The following is a 13517-nucleotide window of genomic DNA, read 5'->3' on the forward strand; positions in this document are numbered from 1 at the left end:
TCTGCTGTTGGCAAACTTTTCAACTACCTTTTAAAGTGATCGTGACTAAACATTGTGTCGAAAGCCTTTTTTAGTCTCCCGAAATGTGACTAGCAGACTCTCTCGATCTGTCTTTTCAATCAGATCTGATTTTCAGATATTTAGCCTTTTCTGTCCGTCTGTTGTAGATAATGTGTGTTTACTAATGTCCCACTGTGTGTATTTTTGCCTGCCTAAATGTCCTCTTGCCCTTTTCGCGAGGCACATTCTCCTGATGCTCATTTTCCTCTGCAAAGTGTTTCTTTCCTTTATTGGCATGTTTCCTCTGGGTGACATTACCAGCGGGGGCCAGGGAGAGAAAGAGAGAGTGGCAGAGGAGGAAAGAAAGAGGCGTGAGTAATGAGTAATGGCTCTTGGGTGGGATGTTAGAGAATAGATCTACTGTACGAAGTCCTGAGCAGCTGCCTAATGGTCCCAGCTACCCACCATCCCATGGAACATCCCTAACTACCAGGGGACAATATCTGTCTGTCTCACTCCGTTTCATAACTCATCATGTTTTTCTTCAATGCTACAAGCAACGTAAAGAGTTCACTTTTACATACCATACCACGATTCTCAGCCAGTCAATAAGCGAAAGTTTCCATCTTGCTAAATATATTCAGATTTAACAGCCACTTGGTGCACCATTTGCACATTTTTTTGCCCCCAAAGCACAGAATACATTTTGATTATCTAATTGCCCTACATATTTGGAGCTGTAATTCATTTAAGTTTCTAAGAATAGCCATTGTTTATGCTTCTGGCTGACGTCTCTACTGGTTATTAGTTCAGTGTCTTGATTTTGATCAAAAGCCCTGCTTAGTAAACATGTAGTTGGGAGTTAAATGTTTTCAGAGTTTGAGGAAAAAATGTATTTTCCGAGTCCACCAGGAATGTTGGTGCATAATTTCTTACAATTATCAAAACCAGCGATGACTATCAAGAGCTTGCACGTCATTACTTCCCCTTTGCTCTTTGATTTGACTCTTTCATCCTACGTGCTCCTTCGTGTCCACCGCAGCAATGAAAAAGATCAGCCCATCCCATAGAGGGACAGTTGCCTATTGTCTTTGGACACAAAAGGCCATGCTGTCTCCAAGTCTGTCTGTTGGTCTGTCCATCTCACTGTTGGTCAGTGTCATAGCATGGAGTGGAATCAGTTCCTCTCATCTGTCTCGAACCAGTACAGTTTTACATTCAACCGCCCACTTAGTAGTAAAGGTGGATATCTATCGTATCATTTATCATTTATTGTGTAACATTTATCATCATGAGAATTTAGATTTATCATTGTCATGATAAATTTCACTTACGAATGCTCTTTTTGCTCTTTTTTCCCCACTAAAGCGTCAATAAATATCAGCAAATTTGAAAATATGATTAAATTAAGTCACTGTGTACAATTTGGCGACATAAAGCAAACTTCTTTAAGTAAGTCATGGGAATGTTTTTCAAGAACAATATTAAAGTTTGTGTTACTATGAAAGCGTTTCCATGGAGAGCCAAAGATTCCCAAAAAATCCATCCATCCATCCATCCATCCATCCATCCATCCATCCATCCATCCATCCATCCATCCATCCATCCATACATACATATTTTTTTTATCATAATATTTATCACAATACCACAAAATATTGCATACTGCTAATATCACTGTGCTTGACAATTTAACTTTTTAGACTCTTTGGTTTGAAAGTTCCACTTTGACTTTTCATTTGAAGTTTTTAGTCTTTTTCACACCATAGTTTTAGCCAAGAATCCCAATTTTTGGATCATTTTTATTATTCCTCATACAAGTTGATACATCAAGATAGGTAGGCTCAGATTGGAGACTCGAGGGGCCTTTAACTAGGCAGCTTCAACATGAGGACAGGATGTAAATGTGTGTCGGGCAACTCTCCTTATCCTGTAACACGGTAGCTGTCCAAATGCATTTAGCACTTAGATCAAAGCGAAAGTGTTGTTACCACGGTAACATATTTCTTTCATTAGATGGATGCTAGAGGATTATAACGTTGAACTGGCTCTGCTTTGTATCTTATAAGATTTTTTTTCCACAGTCCCGTCTTATCCTTACATCTGACAACTGGGAGAGCGTAACACGATCAGTCAGCATTAACTCCCATTTTCAGTTGAAGGTCCATTATCATTTCACCCAGAAGGCATTTGACTTCTCCATGTAGTCATCTGCCACCATGTCAGTCTATGATGATGTAAAAACATTTTCATTGTGAACAATTTCAGCAGTTTTCAGTTCATGGCAAACTTCAGTCTTGTTGAACATCCTAAACAATTTCCATGTATCTCAGCAGGGAAGGTTTGGGTGTTCTTCCAGACCTTGGCAACAATCCATGCAACTAATTTGTGCTTATATGTATTAATATTTGAAAAGGTGAGTTTTAATGGTTCATGGACATGGCTAAATGTCAAGAATTTATAAAATATCCAAGCCCAGGATGACTGAATGGCAGTTTATCATCATAAATGTTGTTCTTGTTTAATCCATAGATTTTTATGAACATGGTTCAGGTTAAGTAGATGGCAAAAGAATCCAACTTTAAGTGTGTGATCTAATTTACATGACACAGGCTGCAGTTAAGTTTGGAAATCACATAACTAATTTCTCCTCTGGGACAGTAAATAAAACCAGCATAAGTGAACAAATTTTCAGTTTCTTTTTCTTTAATCCTGATTTTCAGGCCTGTTGGAGTTGGAGCACAGCTAACGTTTGTGTAAGTATGACTTCAAAGTGCCAGGTAAAAAGACCACCGGGATATTTATGTGATGCCATTTTAACTTTTAACTAAGCACGTGTTACAATGTCCTACTTTGAATAGTTTACTCTGGTATTTTATGAACCGTATTTGTAGCATAGTGAGTGGTTTACAGTGCAAAAACCACCATCACTGCCACATTCATTTAGGGCTATTAGAAATTAGGAGTGATGAATTTACCCCAATTTCTTTTTATTTTGGGTGATCAGTGAGATTGTCCGATGCTTGCATGTGAAACCAATCTTATCCACCTCCTAAGGTTAAAGGTCTAAATCAGCTGCTGTTCCCTTTTGCTCTGCCGTGAGAGAGGACTGACTGATTGCACCAGATCATGTCTGCACATGCATGGTTAACAATGGTCACTCCACTGTTACCAACTTGGTGAACTTTTTAGCATATTTGGTGACTTTTAGACTAAAATATTATCAGCCAAAATTAGAATTGATAGATTAAGCTTTTTAAACTTTGGTGATCGGCCAGAAAACTACAATCAATGCACCCTATTAGCAATGCAATAAAAACAAGAAGTAGATACACAAGTTTAAATTTATTGTGGATCTAATCTAAACGGGGTCAAAATTATGCATTCAGTCAAACCCAGCTTTTAAGTACAGTTGAAAGATTGTCCAGCATATTTGAGAAGACGACTTAGCCTTTTATTTATGTATTCAAAAACGGTTTGGGATGATTATCCTGTAGGAATACCCAATTATGGCCAAGTCTAAGAACAACAACATAATCCTCTGTCATTGTTTTCAGTCCATTAGTGGGGGTGTATGTGTATATTTGAGCCTCCATGGTGGAGGAAGCTCAAATATAATGGAAACCAAAACCAAAATATTTCAAGTACTAAGTGTTTTTAACAGATTAGCTAATCCAGTATTATTTCATCTGTCCTGTTCTGTAGGTGTTTAATCTACTCCCTTTCCACAATTCTGAGCATAAAAACATTGAACATCCACTTGCTCCTGCTTGGAAGCAAACACCCCTCCAACATAAGCAGCTTTGCAGCGTCCAGTCTCCTGCTCTCTGTGTGCAAAGTTTGTAATGTTTGCTAAGTAATAGACCCTCCCAGCGAACCGGCCTCGGCTGCTTTGTTTGCTCTTCCTGTGACGGAAAAAGCTCTCTCTCTTTCTCTCTCTCCCTTGGTCTTCCTCCACCGCTTGCTTTCTCTTTCCCATTTTCTCATGCGAATTTGTCTCCCTCAGTGAGTAGAGCATTAATCTTCCGCTGTTTGAGTGAGGTGCTTGATTCCTGCTGAGACCCCCCTCTCTCTTTTCCCGACTACTCCAAAAGCACACCTCCTGTCTTCGACAGGCAACAAATAAACAAAGGAGAGCCTAATTCGCTGTAATTAGTTGAATTCCGCTCGCTGGCACGCTTGGTATGATGGGAATGAATCCAGTAGAAGGTGAGATGAATCCCTGCTCACACTTTAAATTGCTTTCTCCAGTGTGAGGTGTGTGAAATGAACTATCCTCAGGCATTTCATCCACTACCCTAACACCTTCTCACATGAGACCTGCCCAGGGGGAGGGCAGGTCTCGTTCTGCCCTCCGGTTCCTCTTGGCATTAACCGGCAGCCTCTTCAGACCCCTCATGCAGTCTCTTGGAAAGCCTGACAAGGTTATTGATGTTTGTAGTGAACAGTGCATTTGATGGAGGATGCCATACACCTCCCTGTAAATCAGCAGCAGAGACACTGAAATCCTACCCTGATCTAGGGCTGCAGCTAATTTTAGTAATCATTTATACTATCAATTACTCGATTATTTTATCGATTACTCTGGTGATTAATTGGTGATTGATCTTATAAAGATTGACACATTCTGCATATTTTTCATTTAAAACCACTTAAGCCTTTTTGTACAATATTAGAAATACATTAAAAGATACAAATGAAGAAATCAGTTTTTTAATTGGGAAACAACATTTTCTTGCCTAAAATCCAATAACAGCCTTCGTTTAGTGAATACTTGATCACTAAGAATGCATCTCCTTGATTTAACATCAACACACCGTAGGGCCAATCTCTTAATTATATTTTTTTGGACGAACTGATTAATAATTGGATATCCAAAGCTTCTTAAAAGGAGATTTTGTTAAAAGATGTTTTAGTGTCATAGTCCAATTGACAATTAATCAATGACGAGATTAGTTGATGATTATTGAAATAATCAATTATAATCACAACAAACAGGTTGTATTTATAATTATTAATCATCATTATTATGTTTAATAATGACTAAATCACAATCAATCATGTCGATATTTGATTAATCACGATTAATCATTTGAGCCGTACCCTGGTCTATCAGTCTTTCTGGCTTAACGTGGGAATGAACTGCTGCATCCTTCCTCCCCTCCTCCCCACCCCCTCCACACTCGGACACTATTTACCTTGACTTGGTGTTGGTCCCTCAGGAATCTTATCAGCGCTCTGCCCATCTGCTCCCTACCTCCTCCTCCAAGAAATCCTGTTTTCCTCTCACACACTGCAATCATTGGAGCTGATATAGAAAAACAAACAGACTGATGTCTAAATCCTGCTGTGCTCTGGTGATGTATCATCCCAGCTCAGGTATGTTCCAGGTCAGTGGGCTCATCATCAGACATGGTGCCAAAGTGAAAGCAGTGAGCAGGGGGTTGAAATCATGGAAGCAGAGAAAGATAAGACTGAATGTGAATTTCAGATCACCCATAAATCCATAGGGCTTAAATCATTTTTCAGGCTACCAAAGAAGATAAAAAGCACTTTCATGCAACATAGAGCAGTGGTTTTACCTCACAACGTTGTATGTTGAATGGACTTACGGAATTATGTTGTGTAATGAGGAGGTAAATCAGAAACAAATAGAAATGGGCTTTGGAGTTTTAGGGAAAGCAACGGCTAAGTCTCTCCTTGTTTCATTCCTGCTGCTGGATCCTCTGGAGTGACTTATTCTTTTAACTTATGTACACAGCCTACACAAAACGGATGGAAGTACCTTACGAATGTCATTGTAATATTTTTGTTGGACTGGAATATTAAATGGTTTACAGTTAACTTAATACAATATTGAAACTGTGTAAAAACAGCAAATAATTCTATTTCTTTTCTGTATATTTTGTATAGTTTTGGTTTAATTACAGCTCTGACTGTGGCACTCTTTCAACAAGTGATCGTTTTTTGGGAGGGTCTGTAAACGCCAGCTAACAATTAACCAGTTACTAAATTCACTGAAGATCATTTCAGTCACTGATTATTTGCGATTAATCAACCCTATTTCAAAGTGAAATTCAGGTTTTTAAATGTTGAATGGCAGTAAGTTAGTGTTGACACAAATGAAGTGCTTCTACCCAGTCAGTAACAAATGTGAAATGACAAAAAACTCAAAACAATGTGTAGTAGCAACTTTGACCAAGCAGCAGTGATTAGTTTGTGGTGTTCTCAGAAGGTAGTTCAGGTTTTGTGTCTTCTGGAAGAAAATGTTGCCTTTAGCAGAGTCACATTGACAACATTGCGGTTGTCTCATCAGCCCAGTGGACCACTGAACCTGAACATTGACATTCTCCTCTCCTTCATTTTTAATCTTCTTGATCTGTTTTCTTCTCTGCATCTCCTCCCCTGCTCCGCTTCATATCCTTTTGTTTTATTCCTCATATTTGCTCTGATTGGGTTCCCATTTCTAGTTTCCATCATTCAGGTTCCACCCCCAAGCTGTTTGGATTCCTATGATTCCTTTATAAAGTTTGTTCTCCCTCACCCAGCGGTACATTTATGACCTGAAACTGTTTTTCCACCTGGCAGCTCTTTTTCCAGGGATGTGAGAAATGTAGCACAACATGTTCTTTTTCGTTTATGAATGAATGCTGGACTGGCTCATTAAGCCACAGATAGATTGAGGTTTTCAGAAAAGTCATTTTTACTGCTTCTCTTAAATGTTGCTATGTTCATCAAATAGTCGTCATTTCCTAAGCTTTTTCCCATTAATACGTTTTAAGGAAACAGCCTTAAGGAATTATGTTTAATTCGGCCTGTTGAATAGAAAACAGATTATCCTGCATGAATAATATACAAGTAGAAGTGTTAAAATGTAACTGCAAAAGCAAATTGCTTTTGTAGTAAAATTGATCCATAGGGACAAATGTTAAAGAGCACTATAACATAAAAATCACTATATATTTCTGATTTCTTAAGCCTGTTATTTATATTCCACAACAAATTATTGTAATTTTATTTGTGCTTGTTGAACAGCAAAGTAAAGTAGGTGCAAAAAATGCAGACACAGATCAGGACTTAAAACAAACCCATAGCTTTCAGGTCATATTTCTACAATGAACATTAGGGGCACTGTAGCTAGAAAAAAAGAGAGTAACTTTCTCAAAAAAGCAAGGACATTTCTGAGTTTGAAAAGTTAAACATTTGCGTGGAAAATCTTAGAATTTTAATTTCAGAAAATTTCTAGAAAAACATGGAAATATCTGAGTTTCAAAAGTCAGAACAATTCCCACATTTTTTTAGATTTCTGAGATTGAGCTCAAAATGCCTGAGTTTTTTTAAACTCTTTTTTCTCTCTCTTTCTCTGTCTACAATGGCTCTAATATGCTGTTATACATTTCTGATAATTTTTAAACCTTTTGCCATTTTGTTAAGTTCAGTTAAATATGTTTTGGTTCTACAATACTTTTTACTTCTTTCAGGCTTTTAAAAAGTCCTGAATCAGTGTTTTGACCACAAGTGTTAAAGTACTAAAGAGTTCACTGACCTCCATCTAAGGTGTCTGGTATCATGGGAAACCTACGAAGGTGATGTGTGTTTGTGTTTTTGTGCATGTTTGGTGCTTCTTTGTGAATGCTGACTTGTGTGTGTTTGTGTGTGTACAGTCTGAGAATAAAGATTTTAATGTTATTAAACGTCAGCGGCCTGAGCTCCACAGGAGGTTTGCACATTAATGCCTCTGAACAGAATACCAATGGAAAGACGCTCTCTGTGGTTGTCATGGAAACGACATATGTGACAGCTGGAGATGAGACTTGCAGGGAGTATTATGGGCTGTTTGGCGTTGTTGTTTGGCAAGTGGAGCGTTGCCTAATCTGCCTGTTCGCTCTTTGTTTGCACAGAACTATCTCCTGGGAATCATCATCTCCATATGTGGGAATGTCCTCATCAGTGTTTCACTCAACATACAGGTACGGAGCGCCAGCCGACAGCAGTAACACAGCGCCTCTGAAGGTTTATTTCGCCCGACCGGGTTTTCTTTGATAGTTTACTGTTTTCGTAAGGATTTTTGTAAACCTTCCGTGAGGCACTGACTGTGTATCTCCTCTTAGGGTCTGAGCAGCAGAAAAGCTGCAGGCCTGTTTTTATTTTAAATCAACATACCTGCCAATTTATCTGTGGAACTAACAGATTTTTACCAGTTAAGAAGTGATGCACAGTTGGAACGTGTTTATGATGTTACTATAGTAGGGCTGCACCTAATGATTATTTTAGTAATCGGTTAGTATATCGATTATTCTGATAATTCATCGGATAAAAACAAATGGCACATTCTGAGATTTTTCTTCACCACTTAAGCTTTTTTTAAACAATATTAGAAACACATAAAAAGATGTAATCATGCAAAAATATAAATAAATAAGAAAATAAAAATTTTATTGCCTATAGTACAACAACATAGCATTTCCTTAGTGAACGCTTGACGTTTGTGGCAAAGGTTGGAAAAACTATTTGTAAAATCAGTATGTAAAAACTCAGGGCTTTCTGCTTTACTTAACATCAAATACATCTCTCGACTGATGTGTCAGTTTATTTTTGGAATAACCGATTAATAATTAGATGGCAAAAAGTGCTGAGTAGGAGTTTAAAAAAAATACAAAATAGAATTTGAACCAGATGGAGCTAAAATTGCCAAGTGAGGAGATCTGGGTAGAACGTACTTAGATTTTTTTATATTTATCTTAAATTTAAATCTTTGTGTGTGTGTGTGTGTGTGTGTATATATATACTTACAGTATTGACTTAAGTGCTTTAAAGACGTTGTTCTTTCAACCCTTTTTGAGTCTATGTACTCTAGTTAATGACTAATTGATTACTAAATTAGCTGTAAATGGTGTTCATCAAGCACACACACGCACACACACACACACACACCCTTAACCTGTCGTCCTGACTGGAGTCCAGAAACATTACTCATTCCATACCCTGGTGTTTTTCTCTTGCTATGTAACTTTGATCGAACCTGCATGGCGCCTCTCATGCTGAGCTGCTCTCTGATTAGCAATGATAGCAGGCTGATGTGCAGAAGTTTGTGTGGTTTTTAGGAACAGGACGGAGGTGTTAAGATTACAAATGTTTTTGAAGAGGTTGCTCGTTTGTCATCATTAGGCAGCGGAAACTTCCAAAACCAGATTTATTAATGATTGTTCAGCGTAGCGTGCGTTCGTGTCATTAGAACTGTTAAGTCCCACTTCACTGACTTACCTAATTGGTGTCATGCTTCTGCCTGGATACAATTCTAATCAGCAGAGGGTGTTATGGTGTGTTAACAGTCACATTACATCAGATCTGATCCTGTATTGTTTATTTAATTGCATTTCCTTTTTCTTAAGCCTGAGTGAGACTGAGAAACTGTTGTGTGTAGTTTTGCATGCTATGTAGCTCTCTGGTTTAAATCACTTTAAATGATGGTTCCCCTCCTCCCCCCACCCCCTTTATATTGTGGCAGAAATACGCCCATGTCCGTCAGGCTCAGCGTGGCTCCAAGCCGTATTACACGTCTGGGATGTGGTGGTCTGGTGTCGTCCTGATGGGCGTCGGGGAACTGGGGAACTTTGCAGCCTATGGTTTTGCCCCAGCATCACTTATTGCCCCACTGGGCTGTGTGTCTGTGATAGGTGAGTCTGCTTTTAACTTCTTTTTACTTGTCTGTAGGGGTGAAAGTAAGGGGGTACGGCAGGGAACTGCGTACCCCTAAAAGATTTAGCGGGCATACGCAGTACCTGCAAGAGAGGGGAGCGGCTGTCTGCTGTAAAACATGAATAGGTTCACTGTGCAGCCATGAGTGATTAGTTTTTCAAGAACAATCTAAAACACGACTTAATCAGTTGATGAATAACTTTTTCATATTGTTTCTGAACTTTTCGTGCTTTGCTAGAGCAGCGGAGCAATATGTTGATCACGGAAGGTTTTGAGTAGATCTCGGCGGTAGGTGACAAACTGAACGCCGCCAGGAGGCTGAGACCAGCACGTCCTCCTCTGACTGGGTTAAAACGTTTGTAACTTTATTAAAGAACAACAACAAAAAAATCTACAAAACGTGTTCAAATTAATGACCCAACAACAATAATAATCTCAGTAATTATTGTTTCAACAAGGTGTTGCGCAATTCTGTGCGTTTTGGTTCCATTACTAAAATAACGAGCAGAGCAGGAGTTTAAAAGTAAATAATCAACCACCGCTGTGTTCATGAGAGGTTTATTAATGATTGCAAAATAAATATCAACCCTGCAAACCTGATATCGTAACAGACTGAATGTTATATTTTTAACATAATCTCTGGTCGGCTTGTGGAGCGCAGGAGGTTGCCATGGCAACGGGTGTGCTTAAATCACAGAAAGACGGAGAATAAAAAGGTGCAAGTGGTTTAGAGTTAATCACCTGTTCGGGTTGTTTTACCTTTGCTATGACTCATCACAGCCACTGTAGTTTCGGAACGTTCAAAAAACGACAAACTTGGACTAATTACCTCGTTCTTTGTGAGTATACATCATTTACAACAAACATCAAACATGGTAAATATGTTTCATTAAGTCTTTAACAAACAAATGGCTTCCACTGCGATTATGTGAAATTAAATTAATTGTCTAATATAAAAAATATAGTTTGGTGCGGTCGGGCTCAGTGTCTGAGATGCTTTTCCTCTATCAATTTTTTTTGCCTCTTATTTAGTGGAAATATTGATGTTGATGAGACTTAATGATAACCTTTTTCAACCTTTATAGCTCCACTGTTGAAAATGATTAGCTAACATTCACAAATGATAGTGAAATAAAATCCAGTCCAACATCTGGTTTGAGGTGATTCCTCCGGAACCTGTTGGAGGAAAAATATCCCAACTTCTGAAGATGAGCTTTAACCTAACAGAGCTCTGTGCTTCTTCCTATCCGTATGAGAGTCAGGGTGAGGAGGCGCCATGTTAGGAAGACGAAGTGGAAGCTGCAGGATCTTCAGAACAAACAGGTCATGGTGCTAGACACAGGATCAATATAACCCGTTTAAAAGCTAAATGAATGGTTATATGTCAGACATGGGAAACTGGGATGCACTCCATACCATGATGTTCAGAATTTAGGTCTCATGGCATCTCAAGGTGTCAATATTGCAGACAGTGGGCTGAGGGAAACATGGCTTTATTTTGTAGCAATTCAAGAGCTACCAGCTTTTATCGTTTCGCAAAAACATTCATCAGCACAGAAACTCCAAAGTACACAAAGAAGCAATATATATATATATATATATATATATATATATATATATATATATAATATAACTTTTTTTTTTTTCGCCATAGTTTCGTCATTAGATTAATGCAAACTTTAAATCCATAAGTTCCATGTTATGCCCAACACAGCTGTCTGGAAAACTCATTTCAAAAACTGAATATGTGGAAAATTTTCAATGGGTATGAATCATTTTGCAGAATACTGTAAAAATGTTCCCAGTTTCTGGATGTTGAAATTTCACCTGGGCTTTATTGTCTGATTTGTTCTAAAGCCTTAACCACATTAAACGCTCACTGCTGCTTTAATATTTCATACAATTAGTCGGAGCAATGCAGCAAAAACTTTAAATCACAGCAGGTTGCTCTGTAGCTGGATTGTAAGTGGTTCACCAACCTCTCGTCGCTTTTAAGATTAATTTGGACATTTACATTTTATCAGTGACCCAGGAAGCCCAATTACCACCAACTGTATAAATCCTAACATTCAGCCCCAAAATGATCTCTATTCTTCTATATATATACATATATATATATTTTTTTCAGTTTGAATGAAACATGTCATGAACTGGGCCCAGATTCATTAGCCTGTCAAAACAGAAGCGGCCGGTCTTGCTGGCAGCTGCTTTAAAAGAGGGTTAAATATTGAACAGGTTCACTTCTCACCTGCTGCCACCCATCACTCACTGACCTGGAGGTGGCGGAGAGTCAATGATATTAACGACAGCTATTAACCCGGTGCCTTGAACGATTTTCCTCGTCTGGCGAGCGGATGAATGGTTTTTTTATAACGCGCTAAACAAAACCACAAATCTTGTTAAGAAGGCTGGAGCTCTTGTTCATTGTATTTTTGGTGTTCGATTTGCTCCGGCGAGCGGCCGCTTGAAAAATGTCGGCGTCACAATAAGTGGACTTAATCGCTGTGAACCACCGAGAGCAGCGAGCTGCTAATACAGAGTTTGTCAGTACGAAGCTGACCTTACTACAGCTTCTTTTCAATCTGTGTAAAAAACACAGGTTTTTAAATATTAGCAGAACATTCCACAGTTTGACACAGCTGTGTGTTTAAAGGGAGATGTCAAGCTAATTAATTTACCAGAGATAAAGAGGTGCAAGGAGAGGAAGCTGTCTGCAGCTGTGGCACGCTCTGATCTAATCGTAACTTCCACCTCACACATTTGAAAATGAACAAGAGCAGATGCACGCACACACACACACACACACACACACGCCTCCACAACTTGTGCATACTTAAGGTGATGTGTACACTGTATTTCTAAGTTAAAACCAAAAATGATTTTGATTTTAACTCAGAAATTATAGTTCATCAAGTAGATTTAACAGCAAGCGACAAGTTGTCTAAACAGTTTTTTAGGTTCTGATAACTCCTTAGGCATGAATTGTGAGTAGTTATAACTTATTTCAGTCATTTAAACAAAATAAGTTCTCAATACAGAAGAAAACTGTCTTCATCTATTTGAATTTTATTCATTAATTGGAGAATTGTTTATTGAATTTTTCACTCACATTTTCAAGCTAAAATACCTCATTTTAAGTTGGAGGAACTTAAATTCTTGATTTACCTTGCATAAACAAAATATCTGAACTCATCACAATGAATTCTGCTCAGAAACATTTAGTTTGAACAGAGCTTAAAAAGGAGAAAAAGATTTCCCTCAACCATTTAAATCACCCAGCTGAAACAGAAATACATGTTTGGGGTGGTAATTCCACTTTTTTTCCATTTCAGTTTTGTTTTAGTTCGACTTAAAAACCTCCATTTACTCAACTCTTAGAAATACAATAAAATTTATTTTAAGAAAAGGTAACATAACTACTGTACGTCCAGCTTTCACAAACGCACATTTAAGTTCAAAATGTAAAACTTGCTAGATTTATTTTACTCGAATGGTAGTAGATGCTATTCATGACTAAATATGGCTCAAATGTTTTCCGGTGTAAAAACTCTCAGGTCTGACAGATTCTGCCGATCAGAGATGCTCCCTCTACTAACACATGCGTTCTCCCTCCCGTTGTGCTGTTGTGCCTGTTTTCCTAGAGCTGCGTGGCGGCTCAGTGGGGGCTGGTGGGGGCGATACAGGCAGTGGGGGGCCTTTTGGTGAGTAAACAAGAGAAAACCGAGTAGCAGGTCCCGTTGGAGACAAAAAAGAAGCCGGATGAGTGGAAAAGCAGAAGAAGGTGATGGAAGAGGAAGAAGAATTAATGGAGTGGGACA

The 13517-nt window shown here is 38.5% G+C and overlaps 1 protein-coding gene across 2 annotated transcripts in view; it reads left to right on the forward strand.

The window, feature by feature from the left end:
- nipal2 (NIPA like domain containing 2) overlaps positions 1-13517 on the forward strand; it is a 29109-nt gene that overhangs the window by 1488 nt on the left and 14104 nt on the right. Inside the window, exons 2-4 of one of the 2 annotated variants that reach the window (XM_008432882.3) lie at positions 2724-2756; positions 7902-7970; positions 9509-9677. In XM_008432882.3, the coding sequence (XP_008431104.2) occupies positions 2724-2756; positions 7902-7970; positions 9509-9677 (271 nt within the window). The remainder of the gene's footprint in view (positions 1-2723; positions 2757-7901; positions 7971-9508; positions 9678-13517) is intronic. The other variant, XM_008432883.3, reaches the window with a different exon arrangement.

This window comes from Poecilia reticulata, chromosome 16 (genome assembly GCF_904066995.2).
Source record: "Poecilia reticulata chromosome 16, P_reticulata-male-v2, whole genome shotgun sequence".
Classification (NCBI taxonomy): domain Eukaryota; kingdom Metazoa; phylum Chordata; class Actinopteri; order Cyprinodontiformes; family Poeciliidae; genus Poecilia; species Poecilia reticulata.